General features: G+C 50.5%; 1 protein-coding gene across 15 annotated transcripts in view; it reads left to right on the top strand.

Moving 5' to 3' along the window:
* The window catches only part of NR1H3 (nuclear receptor subfamily 1 group H member 3), a 20,406-nt gene extending 2,524 nt beyond the window's left edge, over nucleotides 1–17,882 (top strand). For 2 of the 15 annotated variants that reach the window (XM_054439666.2, XM_063671886.1), the window contains exons 2-10: nucleotides 8,219–8,298; nucleotides 8,830–9,018; nucleotides 9,453–9,719; nucleotides 10,263–10,471; nucleotides 10,569–10,748; nucleotides 10,941–11,040; nucleotides 16,950–17,063; nucleotides 17,298–17,392; nucleotides 17,587–17,882. In XM_054439666.2, coding sequence (XP_054295641.1) covers nucleotides 8,256–8,298; nucleotides 8,830–9,018; nucleotides 9,453–9,719; nucleotides 10,263–10,471; nucleotides 10,569–10,748; nucleotides 10,941–11,040; nucleotides 16,950–17,063; nucleotides 17,298–17,392; nucleotides 17,587–17,733 — 1,344 coding nt within the window. In that variant the 5' untranslated portion in view covers nucleotides 8,219–8,255 and the 3' untranslated portion in view covers nucleotides 17,734–17,882. Of the gene's footprint in view, nucleotides 1–6,631; nucleotides 7,203–8,218; nucleotides 8,299–8,824; nucleotides 9,019–9,452; nucleotides 9,720–10,262; nucleotides 10,472–10,568; nucleotides 10,749–10,940; nucleotides 11,041–16,949; nucleotides 17,064–17,297; nucleotides 17,393–17,586 lie in introns of those variants that run through there. The other 13 variants (XM_063671887.1, XM_063671888.1, XM_063671885.1 and 10 more) reach the window with 13 other exon arrangements.

The raw sequence follows: 17,882 nt of genomic DNA, 5'->3' as shown, positions 1-17,882 counted from the left end.
AAAAAAAGTCAGGTTTTGTGACTTTCAGTTAAATAGTCTATAATGGGCTGCTTCTTGCAGGCTACTCAAACTGCATTACTAAACTGTAATTGGTGATCCCAAAATACTTTCAATAAAGAGGTATCTGTCAAAGGAAACCTTTTCAAATTAGTAGGACTAAACGGGGCTGAGGCCAGACATGGCTCACACCTGTAATCCCAGCACTTCGGGAGGACGAGGCGGGTGGATCACCTGAGGTCAGGAGTTCGAGACCAGCCTGGCCACCACGGTGAAACCCCATCTCTACTAAAAATACAAAAATTAGCCAGGCGTGGTGGCGTGTGCCTGTAATCCCAGCTACCGGGGAGGCTGAGACAGGAGAATCACTTGAACCCGGGAGGCAGAGGCTGCAGTGAGCCGAGATTGTGCCACTTCACTCCAGCCTGGGCAACAGAGCGAGACTCTGTCTCAAAAATAAAATAAAGGGGGCTTGGGTAATTGGCAAAATGCTGCATATTAGTGGTGGGGGGAGGGAGTTGAGTGTTTTGTTTTCATAGGCCTCTTACTCTCCTTGCAAACTAGCCAGACCATTGTACTTTCAGAGTGTAGATCTTTGGCTCACCAAATTTCAGCTATCTCTCAAATTCAGCTTTTGCTTTTCTTCCCACTTGCTCAAATATGTCTATATTCTTTGTGCATGCAAGTATCTCACGTAGGAGGGATTGATGAAGCAGATATTATTTCAGTTTTTATAGGGAGAAACTATTCCAGGAAGGGTGGGGATTATAGCGCAACTAGATAGTACAGCCTGAAGCTGAGCCCTAGTTTCTTCACCCCTTTGCCTTCAGCTTTTGCATTTTCTGCCGGATGATTCTATGGTTCTTACACTTTGGTTCCTAACTACAGATGCAAAAAAAGCAAAAAAAAAAACACATGTAGATAGATGGATACATGGGCCTATCTCAGATCAAATAAATCAGAATCTCTGAAGGTGAGGACAGGAACCACTACCTTATTCTAATAAGAAGCAGAAGCAAACCTAAATCCAGGTATGTTCGCTATTTTTTTTCCATCTGAAGAGGCAGTTTTTGTTTTGTTTTGTTTTGTTTTGTTTTGTTTTGTTGTTGTTGTTGTTGTTTTTGAGATGGAGTTTTACTCTTGTTGCCCAGGCTGGAGTGCAATGGCGTGATCTCAGCTCACGGCAACCTGCGCCTCCCGGGTTGAAGCGATTCTCCTGCCTCAGCCTCCCGAGTAGCTGGGATTACAGGCATGCGCCACCACGCCTGGCTAATTTTGTATTTTTAGTAGAGACAGAGTTTCTCCATGTTGGTCAGGCTGGTCTCGAACTCCTGACCTCAGGTGATCTACCCGTTTTGGCCTCCCAAAGTGCTGGGATTACAGGTGTGAGCCACCACACCCACCTGGCTGTTTTTTTTTTTTTTTTGAGACAGAGTCTCCCACTGTCGCCCGGGCTGGAGTGCAGTGACATAGTCTCAGCTCACTGCAAGCTCTGCCTCCCAGGTTCACGCCATTCTCCTGCCTCAGCCTCTTGAGTAGCTGGGACTACAGGCACCCGCCACCACGCCCGGCTAATTTTTTTGTATTTTAACTAGAGACGGGGTTTCACCGTGTTAGCCAGGATGGTCTCTATCTCCTGACCTAGTGATCCGCCCACTCAGCCTCCCAAAGTGCTGGGATTATAGGCGTGAGCCACTGCACCCGGCCCCAGCCGGCAGTTTTATATAATGGAGTGTATTTGTGATTTTTGTTTGTTTGAGCTTGAACTCGAACTTTTGAATCAGCTAAACTTATATTCTTTTTTTTTTTTTTTTTTTTTGAGACAGTCTCCCTCTGTCACCCAGGCTGGAGTGCAGTGGTGCAATCATGGTTCACTGCAGCCTCAACCTCCTGGGCTCCAACAGTCCTCCTACCTCAGCTCCCCAAGTAGCTGGGACTACAGGCAGATGCCACCATGCCTGGTTAGTGTGTGTGTGTGTGTGTGTGTGTGTGTGTGTGTGTGTGTGTGTGTTTTCTGTAAAGGTGAGGTTTCACCATGTTGCCTAGGTGTGTGTGTGTGTGTGTGTGTGTGTGTGTGTGTTTTCTGTAAAGGTGAGGTTTCACCATGTTGCCTAGGCTAATCTCAAACTCCTGGACTCAAGTGATCTGCCCTTCTTGGCCTCCCAAAGTGCTAGGATTACAAGTGTGAGCCACCACACCCAGTCTTATACCTGTATTCAAATTTGACATTTGTCCCTTGCTAGTAACTATCTCCTAGAGTTTACTGTGAGAATAAATGAAATAATGCATGTAAAGATAAATGTATGTAGTAGGGATGAAATAAATGTCACATCTTTCCTTTCTGCCTTCTGTATCATCTCTGAACTCAGGTCTGGGAATCCGGGTTTCTGGATTATTCTCTATGTTGTGATTGGAAGGTTGGGCAGAAGTCACTTGAGTAGATACGCAGTGGTCTGCAAGATGATCCCCACACTTTCCACCCTTCCAGAACAGTGAAGGAGGGAACAAGAAGCAGTTGCCCTGGTCCATCCCTGCAGACCTTACCCTATGGCCTGCTTCATGGGAATGAGTACTTTCAGGGGAGTTAGCCAGTACTACCTGTGACCATGGCTGGTGAATGCTCCTGTTTCTGCTTCAAGTTTCTCCTTGCTGTGAGAAGAAACCTGTGGAGGTTCTGGGGACCAGATATGTGACTTGGTAGATCCCCGAGTGTGTTCCCAGAGACATTGCCTCCTGCAGGAGCCAAGGAAACATAGAAGAGGCCCATAGGACTGGGGGACTTTGGACCTAACAACTGCAGGCTGGTGGGACTGTGGCACGGGGGTGGGTCTGCCAAAGTGGGAACGTGATTCCAGCTGCTGATCACTTCACTGCTTGCCCTGGCTTGAAGCAAGTCTCAGTGGTTGGTCTCCAGAAACTCCATGGAAATACTGCCAACAGGTTTTGGTCTTCTCCCATTTTCCTCTCCTTTTCCCTCTTTGTAGGGATGAGGGTTGGGGTTTCTGAGCTGTAACCTCATAGGACAGCTCTGGCAGTTGAAGTCCTGGTTATAATTCCTCCTAAACAGGAGATGACACTGAGGCCAACTCCCTGGCTTGGGGGAGTTGGTCCCTGACCTACTTTTTCAGCAGTTGACGCTAGCCTGCCCACCCCCCACCCCCCGCAAGATGGGGCTCGTGTGTGGTCCTGGGTCCTGGGAAGCCACCTGTGGGGAGACTAGGTGTCAGGGGAGGGAGTTGAAGAACAAAGTGGATGAAAGAGGCTTCTCCCAGCTCCCAGAAGATAGGGCACCAGGCCCCAGACCATTGGGTCCTGAGTTTCTTGAAACCAGGCACCTCAGGGACATCTCTGACTGCCCTGCTGGGCTGGAGCTTCTGGGAGCAGGGAGGTAGAGGAGGGGGCTGGACTGGTGATGTGGGTGCTGGGACAGAATAATGCCAGTCTCTCAGTGACTAGAGTCCCTGGTTTCTGCTTTTCCAGGACAGCTGGAGCCTTGTGAAAATCAGAGAGGGAATACATGCGAGAGGAATGGAGAGCCTTGTGCTTGTGACTCAGAGATACCCAGACCAGGGTGGGGGCCTTGGGAGGGGACGACCTTGTGATGAGGGGGAACAAAAGCAAAAGCTGGAGGCAGAAGTCTGAGATGGGGGTGTCACAGGGGCTTTTCTGAAATGTGAAAATGAATACATGGGCAGATTTTGCAACAGCACCCAGCCTGCTGTCTTCTCACACTCTGCTCCCCAGCCCCCGCCTGTTCCCCCTCTCCTACCCTGTGCTTCCTCTCATCTTTCACCAGGCTCCTCTTCTGCCTCAGCCTTCATCTTTTTCTCATCTGGTTCCTTCTGTCCCATCCACACCCCCTGTCCACTCTTTCCCTGTTTCCTCTGTTCTCTTCCCTGGTGCCCTGTTCATCTGTTTCAGTCTCTTTGGCTGCTTGCCCTGGCCCCCGTCCTTCTATGCTTTAATGTGGGGCCCATGGGAACTGGAGTTCATAGCAAAACAGGAAGAGCTGGTGAGCAGGAAACTGGGAATGGGGCAGGGGGTGAATGACCAGCAGTAACCTCAGCAGCTCGCCTCCCACATCTGGACTGGAGCATCTGCAGGGTTCTCAGCCTCTCGCCTGTAGCCCACCAGCCCTGGCTGCTTCCATTCCAGCACTTCACTGGCCCAAGACGCAACAAGACAAGATTGTCCTGGACTCTGACACAGCAAAGGGACTGGAGTGAGGACATCCGGGTTCTGATCCCAGCCAGGCCACTAACTGTGTGGTCTTGGAAAAGGCCCTCACATGAGTTTCAGTGTTCTCTGTCAAATGGAGTTCAGGTTACTTACCCTCCTTTCCTCCCAGGGCTGCTCTAAGGACCAGAAAAGATAGTGAAGGGTTTGTGCTGTGTATGGAAACAAGTACAAAGTTCAAAATCCACCAGGTTAAAGCAATAGGAAGACCCATAGCTGAAAGAACTGGGAGGGTGATGATAACTCGTGCCATTTCTCGAACACTTACTATATGCCACACGTTGTGATAGAATCTGTTCTTTCTTTCTTTTCTTTCTTTCCCTTTCTTTCTCTTTTTCTTTCTTTCTTTCTTTCTTTCTTTCTTTCTTTCTTTCTTTCTTTCCTTCTTTCTCTCTCTCTCTCTTTCTTTCTTTCCTTCTTTCTCTCTCTCTCTCTTTCTTTCTTCTTTTTTTTTTGGAGTTTTGCTGTTGTTGCCCGGGCTGGAGGGCAATGGCGCGATCTCAGGTCATTGCAACCTCCGCCTGCCGGGTTCAAGCGATTCTCCTGCCTCAGCCTCCCGAGTAGCTGGGATTACAGGCATGCACCATCACACCCGGCTAATTTTTTGTATTTTTAGTAGTGATGGGGTTTCACCATGTTGGCCAGGCTGGTCTGGAACTCCTGACCTCAAGTGATCCATCTGCCTTGGCCTCCCAAACTGCTGGGATTACAGGCATGAGCCACCACGCCCAGCATGATCTGTAGTTTCAACCTCACAACAACACAACAACCTTGTGTAGTAAAAATTACTATTATCCCTATTTTATTTATCTTTCTTTCTTTTTCTTTTCTTTCTTTTTTTTTTTTTTTTGAGATGGAGTCTCACTCTGTCACCCAGGCTGGAGTACAGTGGCACGATCTCGGCTCACTGCAACCTCCCAGGTTCAAGTGATTCTCCTCCCTCAGCCTCCCGAGTAGCTGGGATTACAGACCCGCATCACCATGCCTGGCTAACTTTTGTATTTTTAGTAGAGACGGGGTTTCACCATGTTGGCTAGGCTGGTCTCGAACTCCTGACCTCAAGTGATCCACCCGCCTTGGCCTCCTAAAGTGCTGGGATTACAGGCGTGAGCCACTATGCCCGGTCTATTTATTTTTCAACACACCATTGCTGGCTCGACTATTCTTATTTTAAAGATAGGGAAACAAAGATTCAGAGACATTAAGTAACTTGCTCAATCAAGATCACATAGGTAATAAGAGGTTTAGGATTTGAACCCAAAATCTGAGCCCAGAGTCTGAACGCTAAATCAACATGCTGAGTTGAAATTGACTACAGCAGTTGTGATGGCGTGTGCCTGTAATCCTAGCACTTTGGAAGGTTGAGGTGGGAGGATGGCTTGAGCCCAGGAGTGTGAAGCCAGCCTGGGCAACATAGTGAGACCCGACCTCAAAAAAGGTAAAAAAAAAAAAAAAAAAGAAAAGGAATAATAAAAAAAATTGACTAGGGCTAACAAGTACGGGATAGACGAGAATAATATTTTTCTTTTTTTTTTTTTTTTTTGAGACAGAGTCTCGCTCTGTCGCTCAGGCGGGAGTGCAGTGGCGCAATCTCAGCTCACTGCAAGCGCCGCCTCCCGGGTTCACGCCATTCTCCTGTCTCAGCCTCCCGAGTAGCTGGGACTACAGGCGCCCGCCACCATGCCCAGCTAATTTTTTGTATTTTTAGGAGAGATGGGGTTTCACCGTGTTAGCCAGGATGGTCTTGATCTCCTGACCTCGTGATCCGCCCGCCTCGGCCTCTCAAAGTGCTGGGATTACAGGCGTGAGCCACCGTGCCCGGCCGAGAATAATATTTTTCTTGTTATTCATTCAACAAATAGGAACACAGTACCTACTCTGTTGCCACATCTATGCCAGCCCTGTTTCAGGGGTGTTGCGGGGAGATGAAATCAATAAAATATGATGTCTACTTTCAGGGATGGATTTCATGCCCCAGGCAGCAGAGTGGGAAGAATGACTATAGTCTCAGTAGCTGCTGGTTGGAGCCTGCCATCACTTCAGATGGGGTTGTTCCCCAGAAGAGGCAACCCGCATACCTTCCCAGGTCCATCCTGGGCTGCCACCTGAGTTGCCTGCCTTCCTTCTGCCACCTCCACCCCTATCCCAGTCCTGCCATTGCTCATAGCAGATTTCCTATCAAAGGCTCTCCTGGCCTCCTCTCTTATCTGTGGCCCCCGCAGGGCACCCACTTTCAGAAACTCCCTGGAAGGCTCAGCACCTGCCTCTCTCCACCCCTGGATTTCTACCAGCTTGGCTGAGGCCTGGGGCTAGTGGGGAGAGCTTCTTGGCCTCTTCCCAGAGGCAAGGGAGGAGGAGGGAGGCTGGGAAAGCCGGCTGGGGCTCAGTGTCGCAATTCCGGGCCGTGCTGGGACCTTTGCTCCACGAGGTGCCTATGGAGGGGAGGGAACACCGATTCTGGAGGCTGCTGGGATTGGGGTGGGGGTTCCTGGGAGGCAGTCCTTTTGCAAGAGCTGCTAAGAGCGCTGGGTAAGGAGAGGAAAGGGAGAGACATGGAACTTGGCCGGTCTGCAGGGAAATGCCACTGTTTTGGGCGGGAGTAGGGGGGCAGGAGGGGCGGGAGTGGCGGGAGAGGGGGTGGCCGGCTGGGGAGGAGCCAGCCTGGTGGAGAAGCTGCCCTGTGGGCGGGGGTGAAGAGGGGAGGGCTGTGGTCGTCAGGCAGGAAGGAGGGGTGGCCTGACCCCTCGGCAGTCCCTCCCCTCAGCCTTTCCCCAAATTGCTACTTCCCTGGGGCTCCAGGTCCCGCTTGTGCTCAGCTCCAGCTCACCGGCTGGCCACCGAGACCTCTGGACAGGGAACTGCACCATCCTCTTCTCCCAGCAAGGGGGCTCCAGAGACTGCCCACCCAGGAAGTCTGGTGGCCTGGGGATTTGGTGGGTCTGCTCCTTAGCAGTGGCCTGGGGCTCTGTGTGTGTATCTGGGGTGGGGTCGGGGAATGTCCTAAGGATCTGAGAAGGGGGTTTCTGGGGAGAAGTGAGGGGTGATGGTGATGGAAGCTTGGGACAGGAACAGGACTCTGGGTCCCAGAATAACTCATGAGAGGCTCGGGGGAGGAGGTCCTCTATGTGAATTGGGGAGATTCTTGGAGACAGGTTTGTGCTGGGACCCTGGAAAGTGGCACGAGCGAGGTTCTCTAATAAGCAGCATGTTTCACTGGGTGGAGTGAGCTGTCCTCAGTGTTGGAGTGAAGGGGGGAAGGGGCCCGAGAGAAGCAGGGCAGATGTACCCAAACATTCCCCGCTGGCCTGGAGGGGACTTTGGGGGAGAAAGGCCGGCACGGTGGCTGGGAGCCCAGACTTTGGAGTCAGAGGAGGGTTGGAGTCTTGACTCTACCGCCACCTAACTGTGTGACCCTAGTTACTTAATCTCTTTGAACCTCAGTTTGCTTATCTGTAAAATGAGTTTAAGAATAGTCCTGAGGCGGGAGCAGTAGCGTGCACCCATAATCTCAGGTACTCAGGAAGCTGAAAGCTGATTGCTTGAGCCCAGTAGTTTGAGGCGATAGTGTCCTATTATTGCACCTGTGAATAGCACTGAGTTCCAGCCTGGGCAACATAGAGAGACCCCATCTCAAAAAAAAAATTAATAGTCTTGACCTCAGAGAGATATTATGAGGAAAGCACATAAAGTCTTATAACAGGCTGGGCGCAGTGGCTTACTCCAATAATCCCCACACTTTGGGAGGCCCAGGTGGGAGGATCACTTGAGCCCAGGAGTTCCTAGACTAGCCTGGGCAACATAGGGAGAACCTGTCTCTAAAAAACATAATAGTAATATAATAAAGCCTTAGTACAGGCTAATATATGGCAAGTAAATGTTAGCTGATATTGTTGGTATTGATAAAAGGGAGGATCAGGTGGAGAAGGGAGCTGAGGCCAGAAAGGAGCCCAGTTCTAGAAGAGTATAACCTGGGTCCTTCCTGCAGGACAGTGCCTTGGTAATGACCAGGGCTCCAGGAAGAGATGTCCTTGTGGCTGGGGGCCCCTGTGCCTGACATTCCTCCTGGTAAGCTTCATTCCAGCCCTTTCCCCTGAGCCCAGACCGCAGGCTCCACGCCTCCTGTAGGAATCAGCCTCCTTCATTACCTGCCTTCTTCCTTCCTCCAGAGAGCAGTCCAGAGTCGTTCTTAGTCGTGCTTGCCTCCCGCCCAGATCACCTCTCCCCTGGTTCCAGTGCCTGGCCCTTGCAGGCACCCGCCCAGTCCTCCCCAATCTGGATTTGCTGCTAGAGAGTTGGCCAGCTGAGTGCTTACCCTGCTCTGGCTTTGAAGAGTTTTATCTGATCTCTGAAATGCATACACCCCAGCCCCCCAAAGGGACAAGGGTTAACATCTTCATGTAAGGTCTTGAGATGTAAGAAACTACAAGTGACGAGTCCTAGCTAGAGCCCACACAGACTCTAGGGTCCCAAAGCCTGAGCTGGGACTTTGCTGCCCTCTAAGGGTGGGGATAAGTTTGCAGTTTCCCAGCTAGGACGCTGGGCCGTGGAGCCGGGATGGGGCTTGAGACCCCCTTGTGCCTCTCTTTTGGAGATCAGACTCTGCGGTGGAGCTGTGGAAGCCAGGCGCACAGGATGCAAGCAGCCAGGCCCAGGGAGGCAGCAGCTGCATCCTCAGAGAGGAAGCCAGGATGCCCCACTCTGCCGGGGGTACTGCAGGGGTGGGGCTGGAGGCTGCAGAGCCCACAGCCCTGCTCACCAGGGCAGAGCCCCCTTCAGAACCCACAGGTGAGGAGCTTCAGGGTTTGGAGGAGGTAGGGGTCCAGATTCCAGGTCCTGGATCTGGAAGAGGTTCCTTGGGGGTTTTTACTTTATGTATAATCTCATGGTTAAGTTCAAAGGCTTTAGCGCTAACTAAATCTGACTGATCTAAGTGTGAATTTTGTCTCTACTTTAGGCCTTTCTGAGCCTCACTTTCCTTGTTTATAAAATGGAAATAAAAATTATGGTTGTCGTAAGGATCAGTGCATATAAAAGGCTCATATAGTACCTAGAACATAATGGCACTTGGCAAATGAGGGCTACTCTTCTCATAAAAGAGAGACTGGAGTTTGTATAATGAAGGGAATGAAGGTCACTGAGTGCCCAGGGCAGTGGCTGAGTCAGGGAGAACATGAAGTTTTTCCTCGGGGGAGAGCATTGAAGCACTTTCCTGTATCCAGAGATCCGTCCACTAAAGCGGAAAAAGGGGCCAGCCCCCAAAATGCTGGGGAACGAGCTATGCAGCGTGTGTGGGGACAAGGCCTCTGGCTTCCACTACAATGTTCTGAGCTGCGAGGGCTGCAAGGGATTCTTCCGCCGCAGCGTCATCAAGGGAGCGCGCTACGTCTGCCACAGTGGCGGCCACTGCCCCATGGATACCTATATGCGTCGCAAGTGCCAGGAGTGTCGGCTTCGCAAATGCCGCCAGGCTGGCATGCGGGAGGAGTGTGAGTTTCTGGGGCTGGAGTGGGGAAGAGGCTGAGGGGAAAGAGGGGGCCAGGGTGTGACCCAAGAAAGGTGCCTGAACTTGCAGGGGCTAACTGATCCCTAAGTATGGATTACAGTGTCTTTCTTGACCGGGCGCGGTGGCTCATGGCTGTAATCCCAGCACTTTGGGAGGTCGAAGCGGGTGGATCACCTGAGGTCAGAAGTCCGAGACCAGCCTGGCCAACATAGTGAAATCCCGACTCTACTAAAAATACAAAAATTAGCCGGGCGTGGTGGTGAGCGCCTGTAATCCCAGCTACTCGAGAGGCTGAGGCAGAAGAATCACTTGAACCCGGGGGGTGGAGGTTGCGGTGAGCCAAGATCACGCCACTGCACTCCAGCCTGAGCGAGTGTGAGACTCTGTTTCAAAAAAAAAAAAAAAAATCTTCTTGCCTTTACCCAGTGCTGTCTGCTTTTCTGGAGCCCCAAACCACCCCCTTTGCCTCATCCTTGCTGCCTGTCTCCCCGTCTGCTCCCTTCCTCATATTTGGCCCTGTCCTTAGGTGTCCTGTCAGAAGAACAGATCCGCCTGAAGAAACTGAAGCGGCAAGAGGAGGAACAGGCTCATGCCACATCCCTGCCCCCCAGGGCTTCCTCACCCCCCCAAATCCTGCCCCAGCTCAGCCCGGAGCAACTGGGCATGATCGAGAAGCTGGTTGCTGCCCAGCAACAGTGTAACCAGCGCTCCTTTTCTGACCGACTTCGAGTCACGGTACTTGACACACCTGGGGAGAGGCGGCTGCACCCAGATCACCAGTGGGCTTCTTGATGTCCAACTCAAAGCGCTTTGCCTTTTCCCTCCTGGGTAGCCTTGGCCCATGGCACCAGATCCCCATAGCCGGGAGGCCCGTCAGCAGCGCTTTGCCCACTTCACTGAGCTGGCCATCGTCTCTGTGCAGGAGATAGTTGACTTTGCTAAACAGCTACCCGGCTTCCTGCAGCTCAGCCGGGAGGACCAGATTGCCCTGCTGAAGACCTCTGCGATCGAGGTGGCTGGAGAGGGGCAAGGGATGAAGGGAGAAGCAGAGTGGGATTATCTGTGGGAGGGGCCTCCAGACATCGAGTTGGGAGAGCCAAATCTGCTGGGAAGCAGGGATGAGGGGAATCGGCCTCCCTGGAAGGGGCCATGCTCCAAGACCAACCCTCCTCGTCCCCGTTTGAGGTTTGCTGCTTGTGTGCAGGTGATGCTTCTGGAGACATCTCGGAGGTACAACCCTGGGAGTGAGAGTATCACCTTCCTCAAGGATTTCAGTTATAACCGGGAAGACTTTGCCAAAGCAGGTGAGAACTGAGATCACATAGGGATTGGGGTTGGATGGACGGATGCTTCTTATTTTTTATTTTTAAAAATTGAGGGCCAGGTGTGGTGGCTCATGCCTGTAATCCCAGCACTTTGGGAGGCCGAGGTGGGCAGATCACCGGGTCAGTAGATCGAGACCATCCTGGCTAACAACGGTGAAACGCTGTCTCTACTGAAAATACAAAAAATTAGTCAGGCATGGTGGCACGTGCCTGTAGCCCCAGCTACTTGGGAGACCGAGGCAGGAGAATCGCTTGAATCCGGGAGGTGGAGGTTGCAGTGAGCCGAGATCGCACCACTGTACTCCAGCCTGGGCGACAAAAAAAAAAAAAAAAAATTGAGATGGAGTCTCACTATGTTGCCCAGGCTGGTCCCAAACTCCTGGCCTCAAGTGATCCTCCTGCCTCTGACTCCCAAAGTGCTGGGATTACAGGCGTGAGCCACCCACCATGCCCGGCCAAGGACTTTTTTTTTGTTTCATTTATTTTTTTTAGACAGAGTTTGCTCTGTCACCCAAGCAGGAGAGCAGTGGCATGATCTTGGCTCACTACAACCTCCGCCTCCTGGGTTCAAGCAATTCTCCTGCCTCAGCTTCTCAAGTAGCTGGGATTAGGTGCACCACCATGCCCAGCTAATTTTTGTATTTTTAGTAGAGACAGGGTTTTACCATGTTGACCAGGCTGGTCTTGAACTCCTGACCTTAAGTGATCCATGTGCCTCAGCCTCCCAAAATGCTGGAATTACACGCATGAGCCACTGAACCTGGCCAGGACTGGTGCTTTTTGTCAGAGGCCCATAGTAACTACAGAGCCAAAGGCCCAATGTTTGGGTGGCTGGTAAGGGAAGGCTCCCTTGTTTTTTGAAGATGGAAAATTGGAATGCTGATAGGCTTCTCTCAGCTGCTCCAGATAGACCCCTGTCCTCTGTTGCTTTAGGTCAGTGGTTTTCAAACTGTATTTCAAGGAACCTGAGAAATATATGGAATGGCACCTTGGAAGAGAACAGGGAGGCACAGGAATGTCCTTCATCTTTCCTTTAGCCAAACAAGAAGCTCCATTTAAATCTGCATTATATATTGCACTGCTACATAGTATTTTGCTTGCAGATTTTACAGCTTGAAAAAAAGTTTGAAACTCACTGCACTGAACTTTTTAGTAGTCAAAAAGTGAACAAATCTTCCTCACCTGTGCTCTTTGGGGATCATGGGGGCTGATTTCCCCTACTTTTTTTTTTTTTTTTGAGATAAGTTCTTGCTCTGTCACGCAGGCTGAAGTGCAGTGGCATGAACGTGGCTCACTGCAGCCTCAACCACCTGGGCTCCAGTAATTCTCCTGCCACAGCCCCCAAGTAGGTGGGACTACAGGCATGCACCACCATGCCAGGCTAATTTTTATATTTTTTTGTAGAGACTGGGTTTCGCCATGTTGCCCAGGCTGGTCTCGAAATGGTCTCAAACTCCTGAGCTCAAGTGATCCACCCACCTCAGCCTCCCAAAGTGCTGGGATTACAGGCATGAGCCACCACACCCAGCCTCCCCTACTCTTTTTCTTTTTTTTTTCTTTTTTTTCTTTTTTTTGAGATGGAGTCTCACTCTGTTGCCAGGCTGGAGTGCAGTGGCGCGATCTTGGCTCACTGCAATTTCTGCCTCCCAGGTTCAAACGATTCCCCTGCCTCAGCCTCCTGAGTAGCTGGGACTACAGGCGCGTGCCGCTACGCTCAGCTAACTTCTGTATTTTTAGTAGAGATGGGGTTTCACTGTTTTGCCCAGGCTGGTCCTGAACTCCTGAGCTCAGGCAATCCGCCTGCCTCGGCCTCCCAAAGTCCTGGGATTACAGCCATGAGCCACTGCTCCAGGCCCCTCCCCTACTCTTTTTCAATTGCACTTTCTGATGAACCGGAACCATGGCATGGCAAACATGCCCAGAGGAGATGTACAATAAGAGCGAATGCTTCCATCCCCATCCTACATCTGAAGTATTTTCTCCAAAAATTAGTTCAGTCTGCGGCTCTCTATCTGATGCTCGCTTGGGAGCTACGCAGAAGGGTTTCTTCATATTCAACTATTGATAACGTTTATGTCATGAGAACTGGCCTGGGAAAGGATGGGAGGCTGAGGGAGTTTTGGAGGGACTGGAATTGAGCTTCAGCAGGAAACCAAGTAGCTTAATGACTGGATGAGTGGGGCTATAAAATATGGCTGATGCCCTGACTCCATTCTCAGGGCTGGTAGATCTGTGGCCAGGCCAGTCATCAAGCCTTCCCTGGTTTCTGATAACTCAGGCCAGCTCACGTGCCTCTTGCTCTCCCAACACAGGCCCACCCAGTGAGCTTTCTAGGAAGGCCACTCTTCGCTGTAGGGCATAATAGGGCTATGTTGGCACCTTTTGCCTTCTATAGTAACTGGTGTGCTGCCTGAATGTATTGATACCTAATGGGGTGATTTAATGACTTTATCCAGCTTTAAAGCCCAGCCTTGCCCCGCCCTTCCAAACCACTTTTTCCTCGATGGTTATTATCTCAGACCTTCTTAACCGTGGCTCTCCCCTCCTTCAGAATATCCTCCTTGTGGAACCCTGCCCAGTTCTAAGATCTTTGTATTCCTTTGGCACTCGTAGACTCATGCTATCTGAATCTGCACCTATTTATAGATTTATTTATACAAGCAGTTTTGAAGTAATCATGCTTGCCTTTCATTTCTCATTTCATGAGTGAGGTCTTGGGGAGAAGGAACAGGAGCTCTGTTTGTCAAGTCTCCTCCCCTCTCTATCCGCTACTATTTACTGCATGCAGTAGATAACTGGTGACATGGACTGAGCACATTTGAGGTGTTCATTCCATGGGCATCAGCAGTCCCTCACAGGTGCATTAGCTAACTATAGAACCTCCTCTTAATTTCTGTATAAAGGGGGCTGTTTGCCACACTTTGGGGCTCAAAACCTCACCAAGAAATGCTTTAGAAAATGGGGCTTGCCGCCGGGCTTGGTGACTTACACCTGAAATCCCAGGACTTTGGGAGGCCGAGGCAGGCGGATCACCTGAGGTCAGGAGTTCGAGTCCAGCCTGGCCGATATGGCGAAACCCCATCTCTACTGAAAATACAAAAATTAGCTGGGCGTGGTGGTGCACACCTGTGGTCCCAGCTACTCGGGAGGCTGAGGCAGGAGAATTGCTTGAACCCAGAAGGCTGAGGTTGCAGTGAGCTGAGATCGCGCCACTGCACTCCAGCCTGGGTGACAGAGCAAGACTCCATCTCAAAAAAAAAGAAAAAAGAAAAAGAAAATGGGGCCTGCCCATTAAATGGACTAACACACAACACTTGATAAACATCAGGGTGAAAGTACAGGAAGTGACTCACCAAGAAGCCTTGAATGGAAAAGTGTAGCAGATGGTTGCTAAAAGAAATCTGACAAAGTCTGGGGAACTGTGTAGGGTGCAGAGATTTTGACAATGTGTATGAGAGACATATTCTCTAGGTATCATGACTTTAGCTCATGTTTTGTTGCATTTTAGTCTTCTCAGCAGGAAGACTGTTTCCAAGAAAAACGTATTATTTATTGGCCAGGCGCGGTGGCTCATGCCTGTAATCCCAGTATTTTGGGAGGCCGAGGCAGGGGGATCACGAGGTCAAGAGATTGAGACCATCCTGGCCAACATGGTGAAATCCTGTCTCTACTAAAAATACAAAAATTAGCTGAGCGTGGTGACATGCGCCAGTAGTCCCAGCTACTCAAGAGGCTGAGGCAGGAGAATCGCTTGAACCCGGGAGGCAGAGCTTGCAATGAGCTGAGATCATGCTACTGCACTCTAGCCTGGCAACAGAGCAAGACTCCGTCTCAAAAAAAAAAAAATATTTATTTTACAAACACTTATGTGGTAGTTACCATATGTGCCACATATTTATGAGATAGGTACTATTATTATTCCCATTTTACAGATGGGAAAACCAAAGCCCAGAGAGGTTAAATAACTTACACAAGGTCACACTGCCGTGTAAGTGGTAGAGCCAGGACTCAACCCCAGGCAGTCTGGCACCAAAATCCACATCCTCACCCATATTGCAATATTCCCTAGAGGATGTGATACATGAAATGTATCTCTAGTGTTCAAATAAGTAAGGCCAATGCCAGTGAAAAACGAGTTTTTTTTTTTTGTCTTTGAAACAGGGTCTCTGTCGCCCAGGCTGAATGCAGTGGTGTGATCAATCATGGCTCAATGCAGCCTCAACCTTCTGGGCTCAAGTGATCCTCCTTGAGTAGCTGGGACTACAGGTGTGAGCCACCGTGCCTTGCTGAAAAAGGATTTTTTTTTTTTTTTTGAGCCGGAGTCTTGCTCTGTCGCCCAGGCTGGAGTGCAAGTAGAACAATCTCGGCTCACTGCAACCTCCACCTCCCAGGTTCAAGCAATTCACCTGCTCAGCCTCCCGAGTAGCTGGGACTACAGGTGTGCCACCACGCCCAGTTAATTTTTGTATTTTTAGTAGAGACGGGGTTTTGCCATGTTGGCCAGGCTGGTCTCGAACTCCTGAGCTCAGGCAATCCATCTGCCTTGGCCTCCTGAAGTGCTGGGATTACAGTGATAAGCCACCACATCCGGCCTTTTTTCTTTTTCTTTTTTCTTTTTTTTTTTTTTTTTTTTTTGAGATGGAGTTTCGCTCTGTCATCCAGGCTGGAGTGCAGTGGCATGATCTTGGCTCACTGCAACCTCCGCCTCCCAGATTCAAGCAATTCTTCTGCCTCAGCCTCCTAAGTAGCTGGAATTACACGAGTGCACCACCACACCCAGCTAATTTTTGTATTTTCAGTAGAGACGGGGTTTTGCCATGTTGGCCAGGCCGGTCTCGAACTCCTGACCTCAGGTGATCCCCCTGCCTCGGCCTCCCAAAATGCTGGGATTACAGGCATGAACCGCCATGCCCTGCTGAAAAAGGATTCTTTATAAACAAAAATAAGAGTTGCCTCTATTTCTAGAAATGTGGAGCCCTCAAGAATTTTAATGACAGAATTGGCAGGTGATGGTGTCTGGTGCCTGTAATCCCAGCACTTTGGGAGGGCGAGGTGGGTGGATTTCTTGAGTCCAGGAGTTCGAGACCAGCCTGGGCAACATGGTGAAATCCTGTCACAACAAAAAATATAAGAATTAGCTAGGTGTGATGGTATGCACCTGTAGTCCCAGCTACTAGGGAGGCTGAAGTAGGAGGATGGCTTGCGCCCGGGAGGTTGAGGCTGCAGTGAGCTGTGATTGTGCCACTGCACTCCAGTCTGGGTGACAGAACAAGACCCTGTCTCAAAGAAAAAAAACAAGAATACCAGAATTATTATTTAATTCAGCACCTCTTGTGTGCCAGACACAGCGCTAAGTGCTCTGCATACTTTGTCATTGAACCATACCAACAATTTTCTGAGATGGGTTCAGATATGATTCCCATTTCATAGATGAGGCTTAGAGGGGTTAAGACATTTGCTCAAAGTTACACAGCAAAGCCTTGTAGACCTTTTTTTTTTTTTTTGACGGAGTCTCGCTCTGTCGCCCAGGCTGGAGTGCAGTAGTGCGATCTTGGGTCACTGCAACCTCCGCCTCCCGTGTTCAAGCAATTCTCCTGCCTCAGCCTCCCAAGTAGCTGGGATTACAGGCACCTGCCACCACACCTGGCTAGTTTTTGTGTTTTTAGTACAGATGGGGTTTCACCATGTTGGCCAGGCTTTTCTCGAACTCCTGACCTCAGGTGATCCGCCCGCCTCAGCCTCCGAAAGTGCTGGGATTACAGGCGTGAGCCACTGTGCCCGGCCTCAGTAAACTTCTTAGTGAGTTCCTAGTAGTTCCCTAAGGTGAGGAGAGAAGAAAGTTCCTGCTGCTCCTGCTGCATGCGTCAGCCTCCCTTCTTCCTCCCCAGGGCTGCAAGTGGAATTCATCAACCCCATCTTCGAGTTCTCCAGGGCCATGAATGAGCTGCAACTCAATGATGCCGAGTTTGCTTTACTCATTGCTATCAGCATCTTCTCTGCAGGTGTGGAGGAGGGGTAATGGGAAACAGCAAGAGACTTACACCAAGGAGGGCTGCAGGTCCCACAGGAATCGGTGGGGGGAGGGGGGTGGTGGCTTGGGAGGGTGGAGGCATTTGCTGTGTTATTTTAGGATGAGAGAGCTTGGCTGGAGCATGTCTCTATATTTTGGTTGCAATTTGGGGTATGGAACTGGACCCTGGCCAGATCTGTTCCTCAACTCTCTTGGTGACCTATAGACCGGCCCAACGTGCAGGACCAGCTCCAGGTAGAGAGGCTGCAGCACACATATGTGGAAGCCCTGCATGCCTACGTCTCCATCCACCATCCCCATGTGAGTCTCCCCATGGTGCCCCTTTTCCTCCTTCCCACACACAGGCCCATTCCTTGACATACCTACTTTCCCTTCAAGAATTTCTCTCTGACTGCATGGTGTGCAGAAAATTCACCTCTCACACAACTCTCCTACCCTTGCCCCGCTTCCCTGGGAACAGGCAAAAGCTGTGCTTGTCTCTCTCCTTTCCCCAGGACCGACTGATGTTCCCACGGATGCTAATGAAACTGGTGAGCCTCCGGACCCTGAGCAGCGTCCACTCAGAGCAAGTGTTTGCACTGCGTCTGCAGGACAAAAAGCTCCCACCGCTGCTCTCTGAGATCTGGGATGTGCACGAATGACTGTTCTTCCCCCATATTTTCTGTTTTCTTGGCTGGATGGCTGAGGCCTGATGGCTGCCTCCTAGAAGTGGAACAGACTGAGAAGGGCAAACATTACTGGGAGCTGGGCAAGGAGATCCTCCCGTGGCATTAAAAGAGAGTCAAAGGGT

Source organism: Pongo pygmaeus, chromosome 9, assembly GCF_028885625.2.
Source record: "Pongo pygmaeus isolate AG05252 chromosome 9, NHGRI_mPonPyg2-v2.0_pri, whole genome shotgun sequence".
In the NCBI taxonomy this organism is placed as follows: Eukaryota; Metazoa; Chordata; class Mammalia; order Primates; family Hominidae; genus Pongo; species Pongo pygmaeus.
The sequence above is the reverse complement of the archived record's forward strand: the minus strand, read 5'-3'. Positions and strand labels throughout refer to the sequence as shown.